At 38.3% G+C, this 20,044-nt stretch overlaps 1 protein-coding gene across 1 annotated transcript; it reads left to right on the top strand.

Annotated features, from left to right (window-relative positions):
- The first annotated feature begins 4,404 nt into the window (after positions 1–4,404).
- Positions 4,405–11,173, top strand: LOC128236206 (uncharacterized). The gene is made up of 10 exons (XM_052951092.1): positions 4,405–4,612; positions 5,677–5,801; positions 6,356–6,463; positions 6,785–6,848; positions 7,259–7,350; positions 8,316–8,434; positions 8,902–8,994; positions 9,379–9,491; positions 9,866–9,943; positions 10,247–11,173. Exons 1-10 carry the CDS (start codon positions 4,502–4,504, stop codon positions 10,370–10,372), a joined length of 1,029 nt encoding a protein of 342 aa, XP_052807052.1. The 5' UTR covers positions 4,405–4,501; the 3' UTR covers positions 10,373–11,173.
- The last annotated feature ends 8,871 nt before the right edge of the window (positions 11,174–20,044 follow it).

Below are 20,044 nucleotides of genomic sequence, written 5' to 3'. Positions count from 1 at the left end.
ATGCATGGCTCACTGAAAGATGATAATTTATAAACATCTTGCCTGGTAAGATAAGAAAACTCATATAATTTATAATTCTTTAAAACCTTCCACAAAGTAATAAAAACGCCATGTGGATTTGAAATTCGTCCATAAGATAAACCATATTCATATTAAGTAATGGCAACTATAAGCCTGACCTTTTACTTCAAAGTAGACGTCGCGAAGTGTTGTTTCTCAAACTCCTTTTTGATTCCCGTGTTGCCTTTAGTTTTCTCTATGAAAATGTGTCCCGCTACCTCTGGTCAGTCCTTCGACCTGTTGTGCCGGACAGTCCGGGTGGTGGACATATATACATAGATAGCGTGGTCCGCGTTCATGGCGCGACTCATTCACCCATGCAGATTTATATCCTGTTCTAAAAAAACAAAAAAACTGTAATTGTTTTATATTTACCTATTCGACATTGATAATCAGATTAATCCTTATCAAAATAATTCAAAATGATATACTGTTGTAAATAAACATTAAACTTTAATTGTTTTATATTGACCAATTCGACCTTGTTAATCAAATCAAAATATTTCTTTTCAATTAAACGCACAATGACAACAACCGACATCAGGGCGGCTTAACTCGTCTATGGCTGTTGGTCATGTTGTTTGTAGTCATTTTAGCTTACTTATCTCAATGACACTTATGTTGATACGTAGATGGGATGAATGACAGTAATTATTGTATTTAACCCGGGGATTATTGTATCATTAAAGCTACACTCTCACAGATTTACCGCTTAGACAACTTGTTTTTACTTTTTGTCTTGGAATGCGTCTTTTTTGCGTAAACACCTGCAAACCAGTGATATATAAAAGACTGCTGATAAAAAGATCAGATCCCAGATTTCCGTTCGAAACTTAACGTTTTATGGCTTTAAGCGTTACTGACGGTTTAAGAAAAATGCATAAAACATTTTTTAATTTAAATATGAAAATCGGCGATCTGATTTTTGTCAGGACTCTATGGTTTCCATGCATTTTCGCAAACATTGGCTCGGTCCAAGACAAAAAGCAGTTTCAAAACGTTCAATATTTGAGAGTGCAGCTTTAAAGTTATCTCTATAAATGTTAACAATCAATAATGTGTTTATACTGCATTTATAAGTTCGTTCGGTATGTTTTTTCCAAATTTGTCGTCCCCTTTACTAAATGTAAAAGTATACTATATACATTAATAGATACGGATCCGTGTTATATTGGTTATGCACCAGTCAATTGTAACCACGCCCCCCCCCCCCCCCCCAGGTCCGGGGATTAGCGGGGACTTTGACATTTTGCCCAGCCAAGCCCGGGAAAAATCACCGCCCGGCGGGAACGAATTGCTGACCCCCACCAAATGCACCCGCACCCCAGGGACCCTAGATAAGGCCAATTTCCTGCTATATTTGGCGTGAAGACAAAACCACCGCATTCACCCGCGCTGCGGTGCCACCAGGAAGGTAAAAACACGGTCCATTTTCCCGGCTATCCCCCGGACCTGGGGACCGCGGTTACCGTTGACTGGTGCATAAGACAATTGGCAACCAATCCAGGGGCCGCAAGTTCTATTCACCGCCGCACCACTAAATAAATATAAATCGTCTTCCGGTTGGTATATTAGATTTGGGGTCCCGTTTGCCGTAAACACTGTTTGACAAATGATTTTCAACTACATGTCGTTCGATAGTATAAAAACCTATACCGTTACGTTTATTCACCAATGAACGAAACCAATGCTCTAAACAGCGAAAGAACCACCGGATGACGTCACAGAATCAAAATGGCCTCCAGAAAGTTCGTAGAGAATTTAGAGGACCTTAATTCGGCCATTCTAGACCATGAGTTCCAAACTGGTAACATTTAATCTTTAAATCCATTATTTTTTATAAATATTAGCTCATTTTTCTTTGCTTTCGATCTGTAGTAACTGAACGACATCTATTAAAAATACTATTTGGTAAACAGCGCTTACCGTCTTTTACCAGAGTTTTATTGAGAGTTTAGTTTCCGAAGACACTTCGTCAAAACTTTTCACAAAACGGCCGTCTGGCGGAGCACTGTCAAAACATCATATTGGAAACGGGTTTGTCGAAGTGTTTGATGAAACTTAAACCACCTTATCAGACTTCGGTATTAAGCAGATTCAAACAGAAAACAGTATTTTTTTTAGCAAACAACAAATCGTCACTTTTTACTTATAATATATCGAAACTGCTTTGAAGACTAGTGGATCAATACAAGGTGGAATTACGAACTCGGATTTTTGGCAATTTTTTTTTTTTTTTAAAATCCCAGGCTTATTAATAATGATGGGGGAACTGTTACTAATGAAAACTTACAAAAAAAGCCTGGGATTTTTCTTTAAATGGGGAGGGGCGTGGTCAAATGGGTGTCACAAAACAACGCACCCTGCCCCTGTGAATCCGACAGTATGTACCTTTATGGGTTTTTTTCAAACCCGGACACTGGAGGATAACGATGTCGTGTTGGAGTTGTACTGAGTGTGTACCAAGTGTAATTCGTGTTATATCATGGCCATAAAATGCTTTATACAATTTTAACTATTCATCATTTTCAATCAGATTTAATATATAACCAACCAACAACAAAATCAGCAATATTTCAAAGTGTGGGAAACTTTTGTTTATCAACACAATGGTTTTAAGACACAAACTTTTAAACTCGATTTTCTCAAAAAAGGAAAATACTCAGTTTGATATACATGTAAGTGACTCAGATGAAATTCACGCGACAATGAGCATTAATATAAAAGCGACATTGGACTGCATGAAATTTTATAACTTCAAAATGAATGCCGCATAAAGATTAGTTATGCACCAGTCAATTGTAACCACGGCTCCCCCAGGTCGGGGGAGTAGCGGGGACTTTGACTTTCGGTCCAGGCAAGCCCGTGTAAAATCCTCGCCATGCGGGGACGAACTGCTGGTAAAATCACCACCAAATGCCCCCGCACCCCATGGACCATAATGCAAGGCCCATGTCCCCGCTATGTTTGGCGCGAAGACAAAACCACCGGACCTGGGGGGAGGGGGGGGGGCGTGGTTACAACTGACTGATGCATTATACAGACTATATTCTAATGAAACACCAAGATATATTCTACTACAGAATTATATTTACTATAATGACAAGCATATTCCGAAAGAAACACTCTGCACTACTGCTTGGAAATGAGTTTATATATAGCATTTGAAAGCATTGAATGATCGTGGCTTTTACCCCACCTCAAAACACCAAGTGATTTTCGCATAAAGCACAACATCATCGATTTCACACATCAAAGAAAGCATTTTGCCACCGTCAGCGATTGATCATATTCTGTATGGATATATATATATATATTGGATTGGTTTCTTACCAACTGGTATAAAAACAAAGCCTTTAAGAGACTCGCTCGTGTTTAAGCACCAAATTGTTTTCTCGGTAATGCATCTGAAAACACTTAAATATTACTATTATTTTACTCTTCGATACCGAAATAACAGGACAAAATTACAACTGAAGTGTGAAAACCCCTTATTATAGTGGGGAGCGAAACCACGCCGGTACAGTCAAGAAAAAGAAAGAAAACTGACACCATATCCACATGTACGCAAGGACTCAGACATAACCTGACGGATATTTTAACCTTTATTGAATTAATTGGTTCCATCAAGTGATAATGTCAATCAACCTATCCCGCGGCAGCATTTATACGCAAATACGCCGTTGCGTAATGAACTTTTGACAGGTCAAAGTATTTGTAAAACAAAAAAAAAACGAAAAGGGGGGGGGGTAGGGGTTAGTATACTGTCCGTTATCGATCCCAATCCCAAATTGGCCCTAGATACGCGCCTGTAAATTGCATAATTTGATCATATATCAACATTAAATTTGTTGCAGGGTTTCAATATTCAGTATCTGAGTTTTTTTTCCCTTCTAATGATTTGCCACACTTAATTTCGTTAAAAAAAAAAAAAAAATTAAGAGTGCATTTTACAATCCATGACATAGTCCCTTTAAATAACGCTCTGTCAATTGAAGTGCCGAAAACTTATTGTCCGAAGTCGCTTTTGGGGCGTTCCAAATTGACTGACTCTATGTTGAAAAAACACTATGATCGTGTTAGGTGATTGAGGAGTACGCTTTGCTAATTGTATTTTCAAACAGTACTTATGTAAGTTACATGTAGGTCTTAGAGTGCATAATTAATAAACTATTGGTGACGCAATAGTTCACCCTCTGTAGCGAAGTGCATGCCCTGTGAAGGACGATGCGCCTGCGCAGTACTCGCTAACAAACACGCTCAAATCAATCCAACGAATTGGATTGGGTTATTGATCGCACGTGGCACTAAAAATAGATCGCATACTGTAACATTCACTGAGTATTGCAATACTGTGAGTTTATATAGACGGAGTATGTTCAGAGCTTAAGCAATCTGTATCTGAAAATAGTGATTACGGTGATTTACTAAATAAATCAAAATGTCTTCAAAAAGGTTGATATTAAGTGCTTGCAATATTGCTCATTGTGCAAATAATAACATTCGTTTTGTGACTGGAATACCAATTATCCACAAATTAACATTTGTTCAGGTAATATATCGTACATTATATATTCAATATAACAATTTCCGACCTCAAGTACAAGTTTACAATATACACTTTTGAATTGGGTTATGCGGTATGAAGCTAAATGCGGCATTTTGAAATATGACCATACATAGTTTGCCGAATTATGCTATTGATTGTGCAAAATCGTATTAAAGCTGCACTCTCACAGCTTGAATGTTTTGACAACTTTTGTCTTGGAACGAGCCAATTTTTGCGAAAGTCCATGGAAACCACTCATATAAGACTGTTGACAAAAAATGATCACAGATTTTTATATTTATGTTTATAAATTGATGTTTTTAATGCATTTTTCTTAAACCCTTAGTAACGCTTTTAATAGCCATAAAACATTATTTTTCGAACGGAAATATGAAAACCTACGATCTGATATTTTGTCAGCAATCTTATATCAAGGATTGGTTTGCAGATATTCACGCAAAAATTGGCTTGTTATATCATCAGATATACCCACAGTGGCTTGGAATTTCGAAATGAAACATCGTTATATCTGACAATAAATGTGTAGAAACCATGTTCGACCGTGAACGTACGTTGTTTATCATTTCAAGCACTTATTAAAGCAATATGAAACCAACTGGTACCTGATACAAGTAGCTATATAATCCTGTGGATTAATCCATATAATATGTACTGCTTTGTATTATAGCTGTTTGAATGCAATGATGAAGGAATATATGGTATATGGTGCGGTTCCAGGATTCGACGTTAGAGGGGGCGTAGCTTAGGGCTGTAACTTTTTGACTTGCGACCCTCAATCAGAACCGAAATTTATTTGGCTTAAATTGGTGGTATGGGGTTTTGAGAATGTTTAAACAATAATTAGTCCGAAAAGGTGCATTTTGGGCGTATTTTATCACTGTTTTCTCCCATATTAAAATTAAGGGGGTTGGATGGGGGAAAGCACCGGGTGCCCCCCCCCCCCGGAACCGCTAGTGGGTATACAGAAGATGCATTAGCATCGAAAATGCTGACTTCATTATAAACACGTGTTTGCAGACTGAACTTTTAAACTTTTTTATATTTAGACCGTGTCCCCCCGGTGGCTTTCAGTACGTCATGCAGCGACACAGCCGGAGATCGACGAAAAGAAAAAGAAGTATAAAGACGGAAAATTCGATTTACCAGACCCCGAACACCTCGCCCATTTCAGGTCAGTTATTTTAACAACACGTATTTCATCGACAAACTTCGGATTATAACTCACTTTGGAATTTGATTGGCGCCAATTGAGCATGGCAATATGGGATAGATATCGGCATCTGGTCGAAATGTCGGCATATCGGCCCAATAATTGCCCGATAACGGTCCGATATTTACGACGTAATTATCCTGTACTCGTATGTGTACACTCTAGCTAAATTGTAAATGATATATATATATTGAAGGATTAGAAGACACTTAATTTATATTGAACACTTTTGATATCGGTGTTTTTGAGCCGAGTAGAAATTGTATCGTTTCACGGACCGACTTATTTTGAAAATATCGGATATCTATCCGATATGGAATTGTTAGCTGGGCTGTGTTTGGGTTCAGATTCAGAGCGCGTGTAGTTCTTGGTAGTCATAGTGTACGTGAAAATTCTCCAGCTCTAAGTTTATATAAGTGGCATTACATAATTGTTCACGTGTCGAGTGTGGAATTTCTGACATCGTTTTGTGGTATTCCTGGTATCCTTAAATGTGTTTTTTTCTGCATGAACAGGAAGTCAGACAAACCGGAAGTGAAGGATGAGAAGCCAGCCACCATGCAGGGCGCCCAAGAGACGTATGTGCCGCCCCCGGGCACGGACTCCTTACCACATCCCATCTGGTGGGAACAATTTTAAAGTCTCGTTTCATTTCAACTAAATCACATGGTCTTTATATAAGTATTTTACGTAGTTTGGGATTATATTCCTTGTTTGTATGCAGTACGGTTTAACAATAATTCCCCAGTAACTTAAATGAAGGGATCAATTTGGCAATGGCTGCTTCCTTACAATTTCGGCATTGAAATTGAATGCAATGACTAGAGTATGAATGGGATCGACATTCCTAATATAACGTTTGCACCATATAACATACAGAATACGCTATTCATGTATCATATCATCGACTTATACCTTAAATATTGATTTCTGTATTTGTTAAGGTCACAAGAGGAACTACACGAAGTGGAGATTACCCACAGAACTCCCGTGGGCTTTGTAGATAAAGTAAGAAATTTAAATAATATATTTTGATATCATCATCATCATCATCATCATCATCGTCGTCGTCTTCGTCGTCATCGTCATCATCGTCATCGTCATCATCATCATCATCATCATCATCATCATCATCTCAAGTATCATTATCACAGCAGCAGCGACATCGTCGTCGGCGTTATCATCAAATTTATCATCATCATCATCATCATCATCATCATCATCATCATCATCATCATCATCATCATCATCATTATCATCATCATCATCATCATCATCATCATCATCATCATCATCATCATCATCATTCAATAGCACAAACAGCATTACAGCATTATCATCATCGTTATCATCATCTTTATTATTATTATCAAAATTAAACAACAACAAACCATAGAGTTTATCTTATTCTCATTCAGGCTGCATACTACAGTGTACAGACATTTCGCACGGCCTTTGACGTCGTTTCCGGGTTCAAGTGGGGGAAAACCAATGAAAACAAGTGGATCAAGTATGTATCTGTCACTTACATTAACTTTTGGTGGATAGTATATTTTTCGACATCTATTGTGTTTAAGTAAATACATCACGTAAATAAAGATGAATTGCACTGAATTTAAGCGTTTTGATGAAGTTGTCTGATAAACTCGTTTGTGAAGGTTTGCATGCATGCATCCGAAAGCTGAAAGTTGCACATTTATTTTTATTTATGGGTAGCAGTTTAAACTGCTGAAAACGATAATGCATGTTAAATGTGAAGTTATTAGATAATTAGTGTGGTGTAACCTTGACCGAAGTCATTGTTCATCATCCCATCCAACAAATGATCATTTACTCTCCCTATGTACAAATGTGTATCTGATACTAGTTGCTTTGCGTGTCGCATTCTGGGCTTTAAATGTTTTGTTTATATCATTTATTCACATAGAAAACTAGATAATAATATTACCCGTCTTATTGTGTCCAACATGTTTTATGCATGAATGTATTTGGACCAGCTTTAGGCGACTATAAATTAAATGCTAGATTTTCATCCCCACCCGCCCCCTCCTTTTCCGCCGCCCCTTAAATTTTATTGAATCAAATAAAAATCTTGAACTAGGGTCTGGACTTGCAGTATCTCTATCGGTCCAGTACGGTCCAAGAACGGCGTTTATTCATACTCACGGTGCCCATGTATAACATCCACATCTAAAGAAGGGGTATTGCTACGGTCGTGTTTGTGGTTCGTCGAGAAACCCCTGTTTATGGTCCCATATGTAATGAGAAAGAGTATGAACACATATTCAACGGTGAATCAGTTATCAAAGAAAATCTAGCAATTGATTTATACTGGCCTTTGGCGTCTGGTGAATCATTTTTGCTGTACATTACTCCTTGTGCAGACGTTTGCAGATTTACTTCCTGTCTTGGTCCGTACTTTCTGCAGCTTTAATCAATACGTCAATAATATTGTCTGGAATCTTTTTTTTTCAGGCGCATTATATTTTTGGAGACGGTTGCAGGCGTCCCGGGGATGGTGGCTGCAATGACGCGGCATCTTCACTCACTCAGACGCTTGCAGAGAGACTTTGGCTGGATTCACACCTTACTCGGTAAACCATTAGATTCACACCTTTCCCTGTAAACCAATAAATCCACAATTTATTTTGTAAACGGGCAGAGTAAGTCCATCTTACTTGGTGAACCACATGAGTAATTCTTAGCTGTACCGTATTGTATTGCCAGTCGTTGGAAATTAACAAAGATATTGATGAATAAAAAGGCATGAATTTAATCACAATTTCAAGTGAGCATATAATTTATAACAGACACGTTGTAAAACTATACTATGATCAACAATTTTACGATGTTTCACTTATTTTTTTTTATTTCATTTGCATGAAACATTTGTGTTGTGTTTGTAAAACTATATAAAAGCCAACCATTCCTGTTTATCCGTCATCAGCCATGCCAATTATTTGTACTGGTATTTAAATAATTGCTCAGGGCAATACTGATACCTTATATGAATTATGTTTTTGTAAAATAGAAATTAAACCTGCTCTTCTGCCATTTGTAGAGGAGGCGGAGAACGAGCGAATGCATCTCATGACGGCACTGCAGCTCCGCCAACCGGGGTTCCTGTTTCGCGGGGCCATCATTGGGGCCCAAGGTAATCGATCTTAATAATTATGATCTAAAGTAATTATAACGTCCATTTATAGCCGTTTTATTGAAAGGGCAAGATCAGGATGCTCACAGGATCAATTATTAGGGTATGCTAGGCTCTTTCCATGTTAATGCTTTTGATTATGATTATTGATTCTAAGTGCTGTTTTAATTATTAGCATCCTAATTGGGTTTTATGTAACAACAGCTGTAGTCTATACCCTTTAACACTATGTGGTATTCTCTACATGTACGTTTTTGACACAGTTCAGTCTTGTAAATATCTTGATGAACATAGTATATTCTGGTTTCTTTCATATATAAGTTTATTTTTATTTTAATGTACACAAATGTATACCATTTAACACACTGTGCTCCACCCCTGCAGGTACGTTTGTGACGATGTTCAGTCTGGCGTACCTGATCTCCCCGAGGTTCTGTCACCGCTTTGTCGGGTACCTGGAAGAGGAAGCAGTCAAAACATACACCAAATGTCTTCAGGTATGCACATGTTTTAAGAATTTCATAGTCCAACAAAAAAGTTACATTCCATTGTCACGACTTTGATATACATCTCACATCGGAGCAGACTTTAAGTGAGGCTGAGGTAAAAACTACATTATTTCACTATATGGAACTTGCGCACAGACTTCAAATAGCACGTTGCCATTGCTTATTGGAGGAATTGCAAGGTACCAACACCCAATAACAGAACATCAACATATGCCTAAGCCTAGGACGCCTCGTACTAGTATGCTACAAATGTTTTCGTACTCTGCTCTATTTCACTTTGATGTTGTTGTTTTTTGAGTATATAAATTTAGAATGTTTCTCACCCACATAACCATGTTATCAATAGTACGGTCTGTATTCAGGACATCGACAGCGGCAATATGCAACACTGGCAGAGACAGCCGAGTCCCGACCTCGCCATCAGATACTGGAAACTAGCGGTATGCATTTTATAGAAATATGGAAAAATTACCTTAGCCTTATTCAAGAATGGTACGTGGCTATTTAAACGCGAGTATATCATATTGTAATATATTTGTTCATAACTATTGTTTTAATACATTTTCTGTGAACATCCAACTTAATTAAGACTTTATTCATTTCAGCAGGATATAAGGAAATATTGTTAGTTTGTAGTTATTAATTTTTCTTTCCAACCTGGACTGCAATTTCAATAAATCTGAATGCTATTTAAACCAATATGTCATGGTGGGTGCTGCATTTTTTCCCTCATTTCTTTTCAGCCGGAAGCTACCATGAGGGACGTCATTCTGGCGATCCGAGCGGACGAGGCCCACCACCGAGTGGTGAATCACACGCTAGCTTCCATGAATGAGACGGACTATAACCCGTATAAGCCCGGGAAATAGTTTCGAAATGAATGTCTATTGAAAACCCAACGCACTGTCACATAGTTCATCACCCGTGTGTGATCAAGATCAGGATCCGTGCATCGCGTAGTTCATCACCTGTGAATGAGTGCAGAATCTGCGAAGTCTCGTTCATTGAACATGATCTATTTTGCAGAATATGTGGGTGCCAATGAAACAGGCAAAGTCTTGGGCTTTGGTTTTAACTCATCGATATTTCTTGCCTCTTGGTGTATAGTATTCCTGTTCAGCCGAAAACATCATGGGAACAACTTATTTTTTTAGTTTTTCGTATGTACCCTAAGGCATTGTTATATGGAGTTAACATTTCACATTATTCAGTGTGATTTCATCCGTTGCCAAACTTATTGATCACAGAGTGATGGAATTTTAGATAAAATTGAGTGTGTAAATAATATATACTTTATATATACTATGTATATAGTTTGACTTTAGTTTATACGACCTATGTTTTAACTATGATCTGATTTCGTTCACATGATTTCTGAGTTATGTTCATAGCTCATTTTAAAATCAAACATGACATTGTCGCATACACTGTATCATTAAGTCCACTCCGACAGAAGAAAAGTGGATTATTATCTTATTTGTCTTTGTATGTTTTTATTGTTATATTTATTTTATTCATGTGAAGTATGCTATACATTCTTACAATAGTGTTGTTTTTTTCATGTCAATGTTAATTTCTGCAACTGTTTGTTTGTATAATTTCCAAACGTTTTCTTTACAATTTGAATACTCATTTTGGGAATTTATATATATATATATACATGTTCAATATTTGTCGTCGTTTGTTTTGCGAATAAATAAAATAATTGGCAACTTAAAATGTAATTACGATCATATTTTGCGATAACAGCATGCTTTTGTAATGCCTGTATCATGCTGTCGCACTTATACCGCGCACAATAATCTGCCGGCTTTACAGTTTAACAAAATCACGTTTCGGTATACTGTCGCTATACCCTTGAACACATCGAACGTGAATGCATACGGATTGTCAAGGTTACAAGGAATACTCCCGTGAGAAATGGTCACGTAGCGTCGCCCATTAGTGATGGATTCGTTAAACATGACATTCAGGATCAGAGGCGAACTTTTCCTAATAGACATGATATCATGATCGATATGGTGATTTTTCTGATGGACTAAGGCAATATTATTCGCAGATCAATATCTAGATTTAGAGAAAAGACATTCACTGAGACGCGAACAATGTTTCTGAACTTGGTCTGAAAATAGGACACTTTGTTTAAGATTAAGTTACACATAACAAAGTACTTATTTAGTATTTCTAAAGCACATGTATTTAAGCCTATTTTTTGTCGTAGTTTAAATTTTGAATGTCATTCACAAACGCATGACTTAACACTATATACGCACGGTTTTTGCATTCAAAAGGCACGATCATTGAATCTACCGATGTGTTTATTTCGGCATTTATAATTATCTTTATATTAAATTGAGAAACATTATATTTGATACAAAACTCCTTACAAAGAATCTGTGGAATATGAGAAATTGTTTTTACATGACAGTTTTCTTAACTTTATTAACCATACATGTATATTGCATTTTCATAAACATCCAAATTTAAAGCCTACAGGTATGCATAAAATAAACTATATATATTGGTTAAACTGATAATGAATAGGTAATAAATAAGCTGGGGTGCCGAGGATGAATTCTTAATAACTAAAATAAATCAAGCATGTAATGGTTTAAAGCTGCACACTCACAGATTGAACGTTTTGACAACTTTTTTTTATTTTGGGACGAGCCAATTTATTCAAAAATACATGTTAAACATTTATATAAGACTGCTGACAAAATATAAGCCACCTATATTTCTATATAAGTACAAAAATGATGTTTTATGCATTTTCTTAAACCTTTAGTTAAGGTTTAAGGCATAAAACATTAGTTTTCGAACTGAAATAAGAAAATCTGAAATCTTATATTTTTTCAGTAGACTTTTATCACTGGTTTGCAGATATTCACGCAAAAAATGCTCATTCAAAGACAAAACGTAAAAAAGGTTGTAAAATCGGTGAATCTGTGAGGGTGCAGCTTTAAGGTAGATGCATATTGCTTATATTACGTTGTCGTGGCCTCATAATGCACCAGTCAATTCTAACCACGCCCCCAGGTCCGGGGGTTTACCGGGGAAAGCCGAGGAAATGAGCCGTGCTTTTACCTTTCAGGTGGCCCCGCAGTACCGGGTGAATGCGGTGGTTTTGTCTTCGCATAAAATACAGCGGGGAATGGACTTTAACTAGGGTCACTGGGGTGCGGGGGCAGTTGGCGGGGATTTTACCATCTGTTCGTCCCCCGCAGGGCGGGGATTTTAGCCGAGGTTGGCCGGACCGAATGTCAAAGTCCCCGCTATTCTCCGGACCTGGGGGTCGTGGTTACAATTGACTGGTGCATTATAATAGCTCGACTATACGGGTAATAAGATAAGGTATAATTCTCACCCCAGCGTCGGCATGAGCGTCTGATTAAAGTTTTAGAGCAACTAACAAGGATCCCTCAGTAACGGCGAGTGGAGCGGAAAGAGCCCGGCAGAGAATCCCCGGTCAAAACGGGCCGCGGGAAATGTGGTGTACAGACAGACGACTGGCTAAATATTACTATCAGTATCCAAATACACTTAGTATCCAGAAATTAATGTGTAGCACTAATACCTCTACTATAATTAGATTAGCTAAATTCATAAAAAATATATTTTGTTCAAATTTAAAAGATAAATTTTATTTAGTTCCAACTCCACCTTCCATTTTTCTTTTCTTTTTTTCTTCTCATGCAGATGATTTTTTCATTGTTCATTATACATATATTTTGTTGTTGTGTGGTAGAGAGTAATTTTCATATCATTCTGTGCATGTTATGTGTATCCATTGTTCGCCATTCCATTTTATTATTGCATTTTGTTTGTCAACTCAGTATGCCTGTGATAGGCCATGAGTATTTTAATAAAAGTTCAAAAGTTCAAAGCTCAAAGGCGTCGTCGACCGGTGGACTCTCACATCGAAGGCTGAAGTTATTCTATCAATCAATGTAATACTGGGCAGGCCCAAATTTCTAGGAAGTCCCTTTTAACAGGATCAAGCTCAGCCCTTTGATCTGAGGCTTTATTTTTAATATAAACTACCCTTGTTTTATAAAATCATATTTAAGTAGGTAATTTTGCTACATGAAACAAGAAACTTACATGAGTTACGCTTAAGAGTTTTTGAGAAATTGGGGCCTAGTTTCGTCGCACTGCGGCCCTTTCTTGTTTACTTTTTTGATTGCTTGTGACAGGCACATATTATGCACAAGTCAATTGTAACCACGGCCTCGAGGTCCGGGGTCATACCGGGGAAAGCCGGGGAAATGGGCCGTGTTTTTACCATCCCGGTGGCCCCGCAGTGCCGGGTGAATGCGGTAGTTTTGTATTCGCGCCAAATATAGCCTTACTTAGGGTCCCTGGGGTTCGGGGTCTTTTGGCGGGGATTTTAACATCAATTCGTCCTCGCAGGGCGGTGGTTTTACCCGGGCTTGACTGGACCGAAAGTCAAAGTCCCCGCTATTCTCCGGACCTTGAGGGGCCGTGGTTACAATTGACTGGTGCATTACATAATTATTGCATTGATGTCTAAGACAAAGCGGCGTATAGTCGAGCGCGCTGTCGTACAACACTCTTGTTTATAGATCAAATCATTTTCTGGTCATACATGTGCGTTACATTTTCGTGTACGCAATAATGCAAAATGTTCTGTCATCCAGGATCAACTAACCAACCGTCTGAACTTTGCTGTAAAAAACATTTTGTTTACAAAAGAAAAGAAACATGGATATACAAGCATACGTCCCTGTTGTCTGAGCTGCATCAATTATAAATAAAACATGTTTGTGTACATGTCGGTATTAAAACACTAACATGTTTTTTTTTTTAAATAAATTGAAAATATACATAATGGTGCTATAAATAGTCATGAGTTATTTAGATTTTGTAATGATCTTTGCATTTAATTGCTGTTTTTGACAGACGGGGCGAAACAACTTTCTGTCACACATTGTAAAGCCTCGCCTATGTCTACTCTAACAGCACCCCGGTTAGCAAAACTTTATTTTATACAAGGTTGTAAAAACCTCGGGGAATGCGGAATTTCTGATTCATTATGCCGGAAATCAAATATACTGCGAGTACCCATGTGTAGAAATTCTCTCTCATCTCAACGGAGCAAATTTTGACTTGCCGAACCTTTTTTTCAGTGGTATGTATTCATTTTAGTTTATTAATTTTCAACAAATATCGTATTAAATGTGCTACACATGTACCGTATTTAAAATGTATATTCTGTTTCTAATTACTTGACGAATTCTAAGTTTATATCATCTGGATGTATTGTATGCAATATAATATTGTGAATTGAGTACTATGCGCGACGAGAAAACATTTACAGTAATGTGACGTCACATAATTTTAAAACGTCATTCTAAGTTCCGGATGTTGGCATGATACCACGAGGCGAAATTTGATACACCATCTATAAAGAATATAACACGACAGGTTTCACTCAATTTTAATAGTGATAAATACAATCACAATACATGTACGTAAGCGCAATACATATAAATATTTAGCTGTGTTTGTCGTCCAACATCCGCGAGACAAAATAATTGTGCAATAATGTAAGTATTGTATTTTCAATCAGACCGTATCCAAACGTGAGGACCAAATAGAATTGTTAAATCAAATTTGACAATCTGAGTACCACACACTGAATTTATTTCAAAGTATATAAAACTACTTTGCGTACCATTCACGTATGTACCAAATATTACGTTCATACTTCTTAGAGCAGGTATGATAGTTTCATGATGCGTGCTCGTGTTCGTCCTTTTGTCCGTTCGTCTGTCGGTCAGTCAGCTACGTATGGTAGCATCCTGGTGGCACAGTCTAAATATGTTTGTGAGATATTGTGTACTAATAAGGAGATGCTGAGTCCTAATGAAGAGATCGTTCTGATTAGGAGATACCTGGTATCTCATATTTACGAGATAGTAACATTTTATCCTAATTAGTACTTAGCTCTCAGGGGCGTAGCTTGACGAAAATATATGTGTAGGCCACTTTTTAAAGTACTGACCATATGAAACTTTTGATAAATAATATACGAAACATTAATGTCGCGTGAAAATGAATTTTAGAGCATAGGAAAACGATATATTTGAATATTTGAAATACCCGGTTTCCGATATATTAAAGCGCATTTGTCGGAATTTCATATTTTAGACCATTCTCCCTTCCAACCTCCCTATGCCTTCAGTTTTTATTGCAGATTTGGCATTTTTATTTTTTCGTTTTTTTCTGCAAAAAATGTGTAGGCCGCCTACACGGCCTATAGGAAGCTACGCCCCTGGCTCTTCCTAATAACAATGCAGTATCTCTTAATAAGAACTAGTTTAATATCTCCTGATGAGGCGATAAATCATACCGACATATTAATGCACCTTGTAACCACGGCCCCCAGGTCCGGGTAAGTGTGGGGACTTTGACTTACGTACAAGCCAATCCCAGGTAAAATCTGGGACAGGACAAACTGCTGGTAAAATCCCCGCCAAATGCCCCTGCACCCCGGGGAAATCCTAGGTAAGGCCCATTCCTCGATATTTTCGACGCGAAAACAAAGCCACCGCGTCCACCCAGCAATGCGGGGCCACCTGGAAGGTAAAGACAAGGCCCAAATTTCCCGCTATCCCCCCCAGACCTTGTGGGGGCGTGGTTACGATTGACTGGTGCATAAGAACTAGTTAAGTATCTCCTAATGAGGCGATAAGTTACACAGAAATATTGCCGACTCGTTTAAGCGACCTGGTAAGTTTATGTTGGATCCCCGCCGTGGCAATGTCAAGGTCTACTCGTTAAAGCGACCTGATGAGTTAATGTTGGTTCCCTGCCGTGGGATGAGTTTATGTAGGTTCCCTGCCGTCAAAAGTTTGTATTACATCGTAGTGTCCGCTCCATAGCTCCATCTATGTAGATATTCGTTGTTTGTTACAATATTAATTCATTCATAAATTGCATCTTAGACTTTAAAAGGGTGACGCAAGCTAATGTTTGGTCGCGAACGTGCTTCCTCGGAACATTTCATTTTATTCTACAATGGCTGCTTGATCATTGTGCGCATACCCTCTGACTTTATAGGTGTGCGAACCCATCCCGATGTAGTCCATGGAAAATAACTGTCAGCGAGACCTCACGCCCACTTGGACTCATACTATATACAAATAACTTCTAAATAATAGTTCATATTTCTAACGCGAAAGAAAAGAGAACCTAGTCGAAATTCTTAAAGCGCACATTTTCATATTTTTCAGGACAACCAAGATGCCGGAAACAAGTGAGAGTAAGGTTGACACCAAAAGCCTTCTGAAATATCGCTGTTTCACGTGCAATCAACGGTTTTCCAGGCTTTTGACTTACGTAAGCCATATAAGATTGCATAAAAGCCTTAACCAATACCGCTGCGATTTATGTGGAGACAGCTTCACAAACAAAAGGTTCCTGACACATCACATGTTTTCACATGTTAGGTTCAATTTCCGTTGTCGCTATTGCCCGTCGAAATTTTCAACGAACAACGGGCTGGCTATACATATTACTGCGAGTCATCGGAACAAGAAGAATTACACGTGCACACAGTGTAACAAGGGATTTCAGCGGGCGCAGCAACTTAAGTCGCATCTAAATAGGGTAAGACACAAGAGCGTCAATGTATTTGCTTGCAGCGTCTGTAAGGAATTGTTCCCCAGTTTTGCCGTCTTGAAACGGCACCGCATGAACCATCTATCTAGCCGTTTCTATTGCTGTATCTGTGGAATAACAGTTGAGGGTATAAAGTATCCCGCTCATTCCGCCAGCCACTTCAAGCTTACTAACAAGCCCGCGGTCCACAAATGCCCATTCTGTTTAAAGTCATACAACAGTGAAACCTACCTAAGCAAACATCTGAACACTCACACCCTAGAACAGTTATTCGAATGTAAACTCTGTGGGAAGAAATTCACCTTCAAACAAGGACTGAGAGCCCACATGGAGACGCATTCAACTGAAAAACGATACAAGTGTGAATTATGCAACAAAACGTTTAAGCTAAGGTCTAGTGTGAGACACCATGCCATAGTGCACATGGTCGACGAACGCCCGTATAAATGTAGCATATGCGGGAAAGGGTTCCTGGTCCCGAGCAAATTGAACACTCATATGAAAACGCATTCCGATATAAGGCCTTTCTCTTGTGAACTCTGTAACAAGGGGTGTAAAACCAGGGGTGACCTGCTCAAACATGTGAGGACACACACTAAAGAAAATTTGAGGCCCTGTCAAATCTGTGGGAAGGAGGTAGTTAGAATGAATGAGCACTTAGTCACACACGTAAAGACTAAAGATTATGCTTGTGATTTATGCGACAAAAAGTTTGCGTCCGAAGTTTATGTAAATCACCATAAGAAACTCACTCACAACGGTGAGAAAACGTTTGCGTGTAAATATTGTGAAAGAAAGTTCAAGGTAAAAAACGCGCTTAAGATCCATGAAGATTACGTCCATTTTGCGAAGGAAAATACGCTCGCTTGCACTAGATGTGGAAAAATGTTCAACCGGAAGCAAACATTAAGGAAGCACATTTTGGAGCAACACGATGGAATAAGAACTCATAAATGTGAAGTTTGTGGACAAATGTTCATGCGTCCGGCACATCTGAAAAGCCATATGCTAACTCACACTGGCGTCAGGGAGTTTGAATGCGGACTGTGCGACACAAAATTCTCGCACAAAAATTCATTACGTTTGCACATGAAGCGTCACACAGGTAAAAAGGAGCACAAATGTTCCGTCTGCGGCCACGAGTTCTTTGATGTTAAAGATCTAAAGCTACACTTGCTTATCCACACCGGCGAGCGACCACACCGCTGCGGCCAATGCGGACAAACGTTTCGGTTGGCCACGACCTTAAAACTGCACACGCAACGCCTCCATTCAGAGGGCCCCTCAAAACAGCGCAAAAAGGGCAAGGATAAGAAATTTACTTGCCAAGTATGTGGAAAAACATTAGCTAGCGAGCATGGCTGGACCACACACAAAGTTACCCACATCACGGAGAGAAAGTTTGGCTGTGAGCATTGCACCAGTACATTCAAAAACCAAAATAACCTTTCTATCCACATGAAAAAGATGCACCAATTAAAACCAAACGGCGATCAGTTCGATATCAAATGTTCAACGTGCGGAAAGCTCATGAGTAGTACGTCAGGACTCCTCAGACACAAAAGGGACTTCTGCAAGGGCAAAGGGAAATACAAATGTTCCGGTTGAAGGGAAACTTACATGTGGAGTCATTATTCTTGAAGGGGAAACTTACATGTGGAGTCATTATTCTTGAAGGGGAAACTTACATGTGGAGTCATTATTCTTGAAGGGGAAACTTACTTGTGGAGTCATTATTCTTGAAGGGGAAACTTACATGTGGAGTCATTATTCTTGAAGGGGAAACTTACTTGTGGAGTCATTATTCTTGAAGGGGAAACTTACTTGTGGAGTCATTATTCTTTATGGGGAAACTTACATGTGGAGTCATTATTTTTGAAGGGGAAACTTACTTGTGGAGTCGTTATTCTTGAAGGGGAAACTTACTTGTGGAGTCATTATTCTTGAAGGGGAAACTTACTTGTGGAGTCATTATTCTTGAAGGGGAAACTTACTTGTGGAGTCATTATTCTTGAAGGGGAAACTTACTTGTGGAGTCATTATTCTTGAAGGGGAAACTTACTTATGGAGTCATTATTCTTTATGGGGAAACTTACATGTGGAGTCATTATTCTTGAAGGGGAAACTTACTTGTGGAGTCGTTATTCTTGAAGGGGAAACTTACATGTGGAGTCATTATTCTTGAAGGGGAAACTTACATGTGGAGTCATTATTCTTGAAGGGGAAACTTACATGTGGAGTCATGATTCTTGAAGGTAGCCTTCAGAAACCATATGGAGAAACCCGTCCGCAACTCCTAGCTTTTTAAACATATGGGACCTAGCTAGAGCGATACTTCTGTATGTGGTGCTTATGGTAAACGGCAAGATTGGGTGTTTTCCAAGTTTATTCAATGTTTTATTAAAACATATGTTAAATGTTTTAAAAGCAGTCGTTTGGCATTTCCGTTCGTGTGTTCCCCTTTTGAAAACGCATGTATATCAGCTACATGTGTTTCGTTCAAAATAATGTCCGACTTTTTCTGTTTCGAAGTTTGTTATAAATTTAAAACTTTTCCTAAAGTAATCAATTCTTCCACTGCCTGGGTTTTCTCAAACCATTGCCTTCACTTAGCAATTAATGTACACTCTTTTCCTACTCCAGTAGTATAGCTAATCATCCTATTTTTTGTTGTGTTTACTAGTTGTTTCAATTTGTGGAAAACCCACTGTATTAGATTGGTGTAGGGAACACCATCTACTTGTTATAATGTTAACATTTAATCTTAGTGGTATTTCATCCTTATGCTTAATATGCATTTTTACAGTGGGTTTAAAGCTATTCTGTTATTGATGTTGTCGTTTAAGGAAACTTGTTCTATTGTTAATGCATTGTTCTTTTTTGTAGCTCGACTG

Source organism: Mya arenaria, chromosome 5 (assembly GCF_026914265.1).
Source record: "Mya arenaria isolate MELC-2E11 chromosome 5, ASM2691426v1".
NCBI lineage: Eukaryota > Metazoa > Mollusca > Bivalvia > Myida > Myidae > Mya > Mya arenaria.
Note: the sequence above shows the minus strand (reverse complement) of the source record. Positions and strands in the feature narration are given on the sequence as shown.

Bases quoted from the DNA above. Each gene is read 5' to 3' on its own strand.
- LOC128236206 (XM_052951092.1), top strand. From the start codon at position 4,502: ATGTCTTCAAAAAGGTTGATATTAAGTGCTTGCAATATTGCTCATTGT. The intron at 4,613-5,676 runs GTAATATATCGT...TTTTATATTTAG, and splicing joins ACAAATTAACATTTGTTCAG to ACCGTGTCCCCCCGGTGGCT. The intron at 7,351-8,315 runs GTATGTATCTGT...TTTTTTTTTCAG, and splicing joins AATGAAAACAAGTGGATCAA to GCGCATTATATTTTTGGAGA.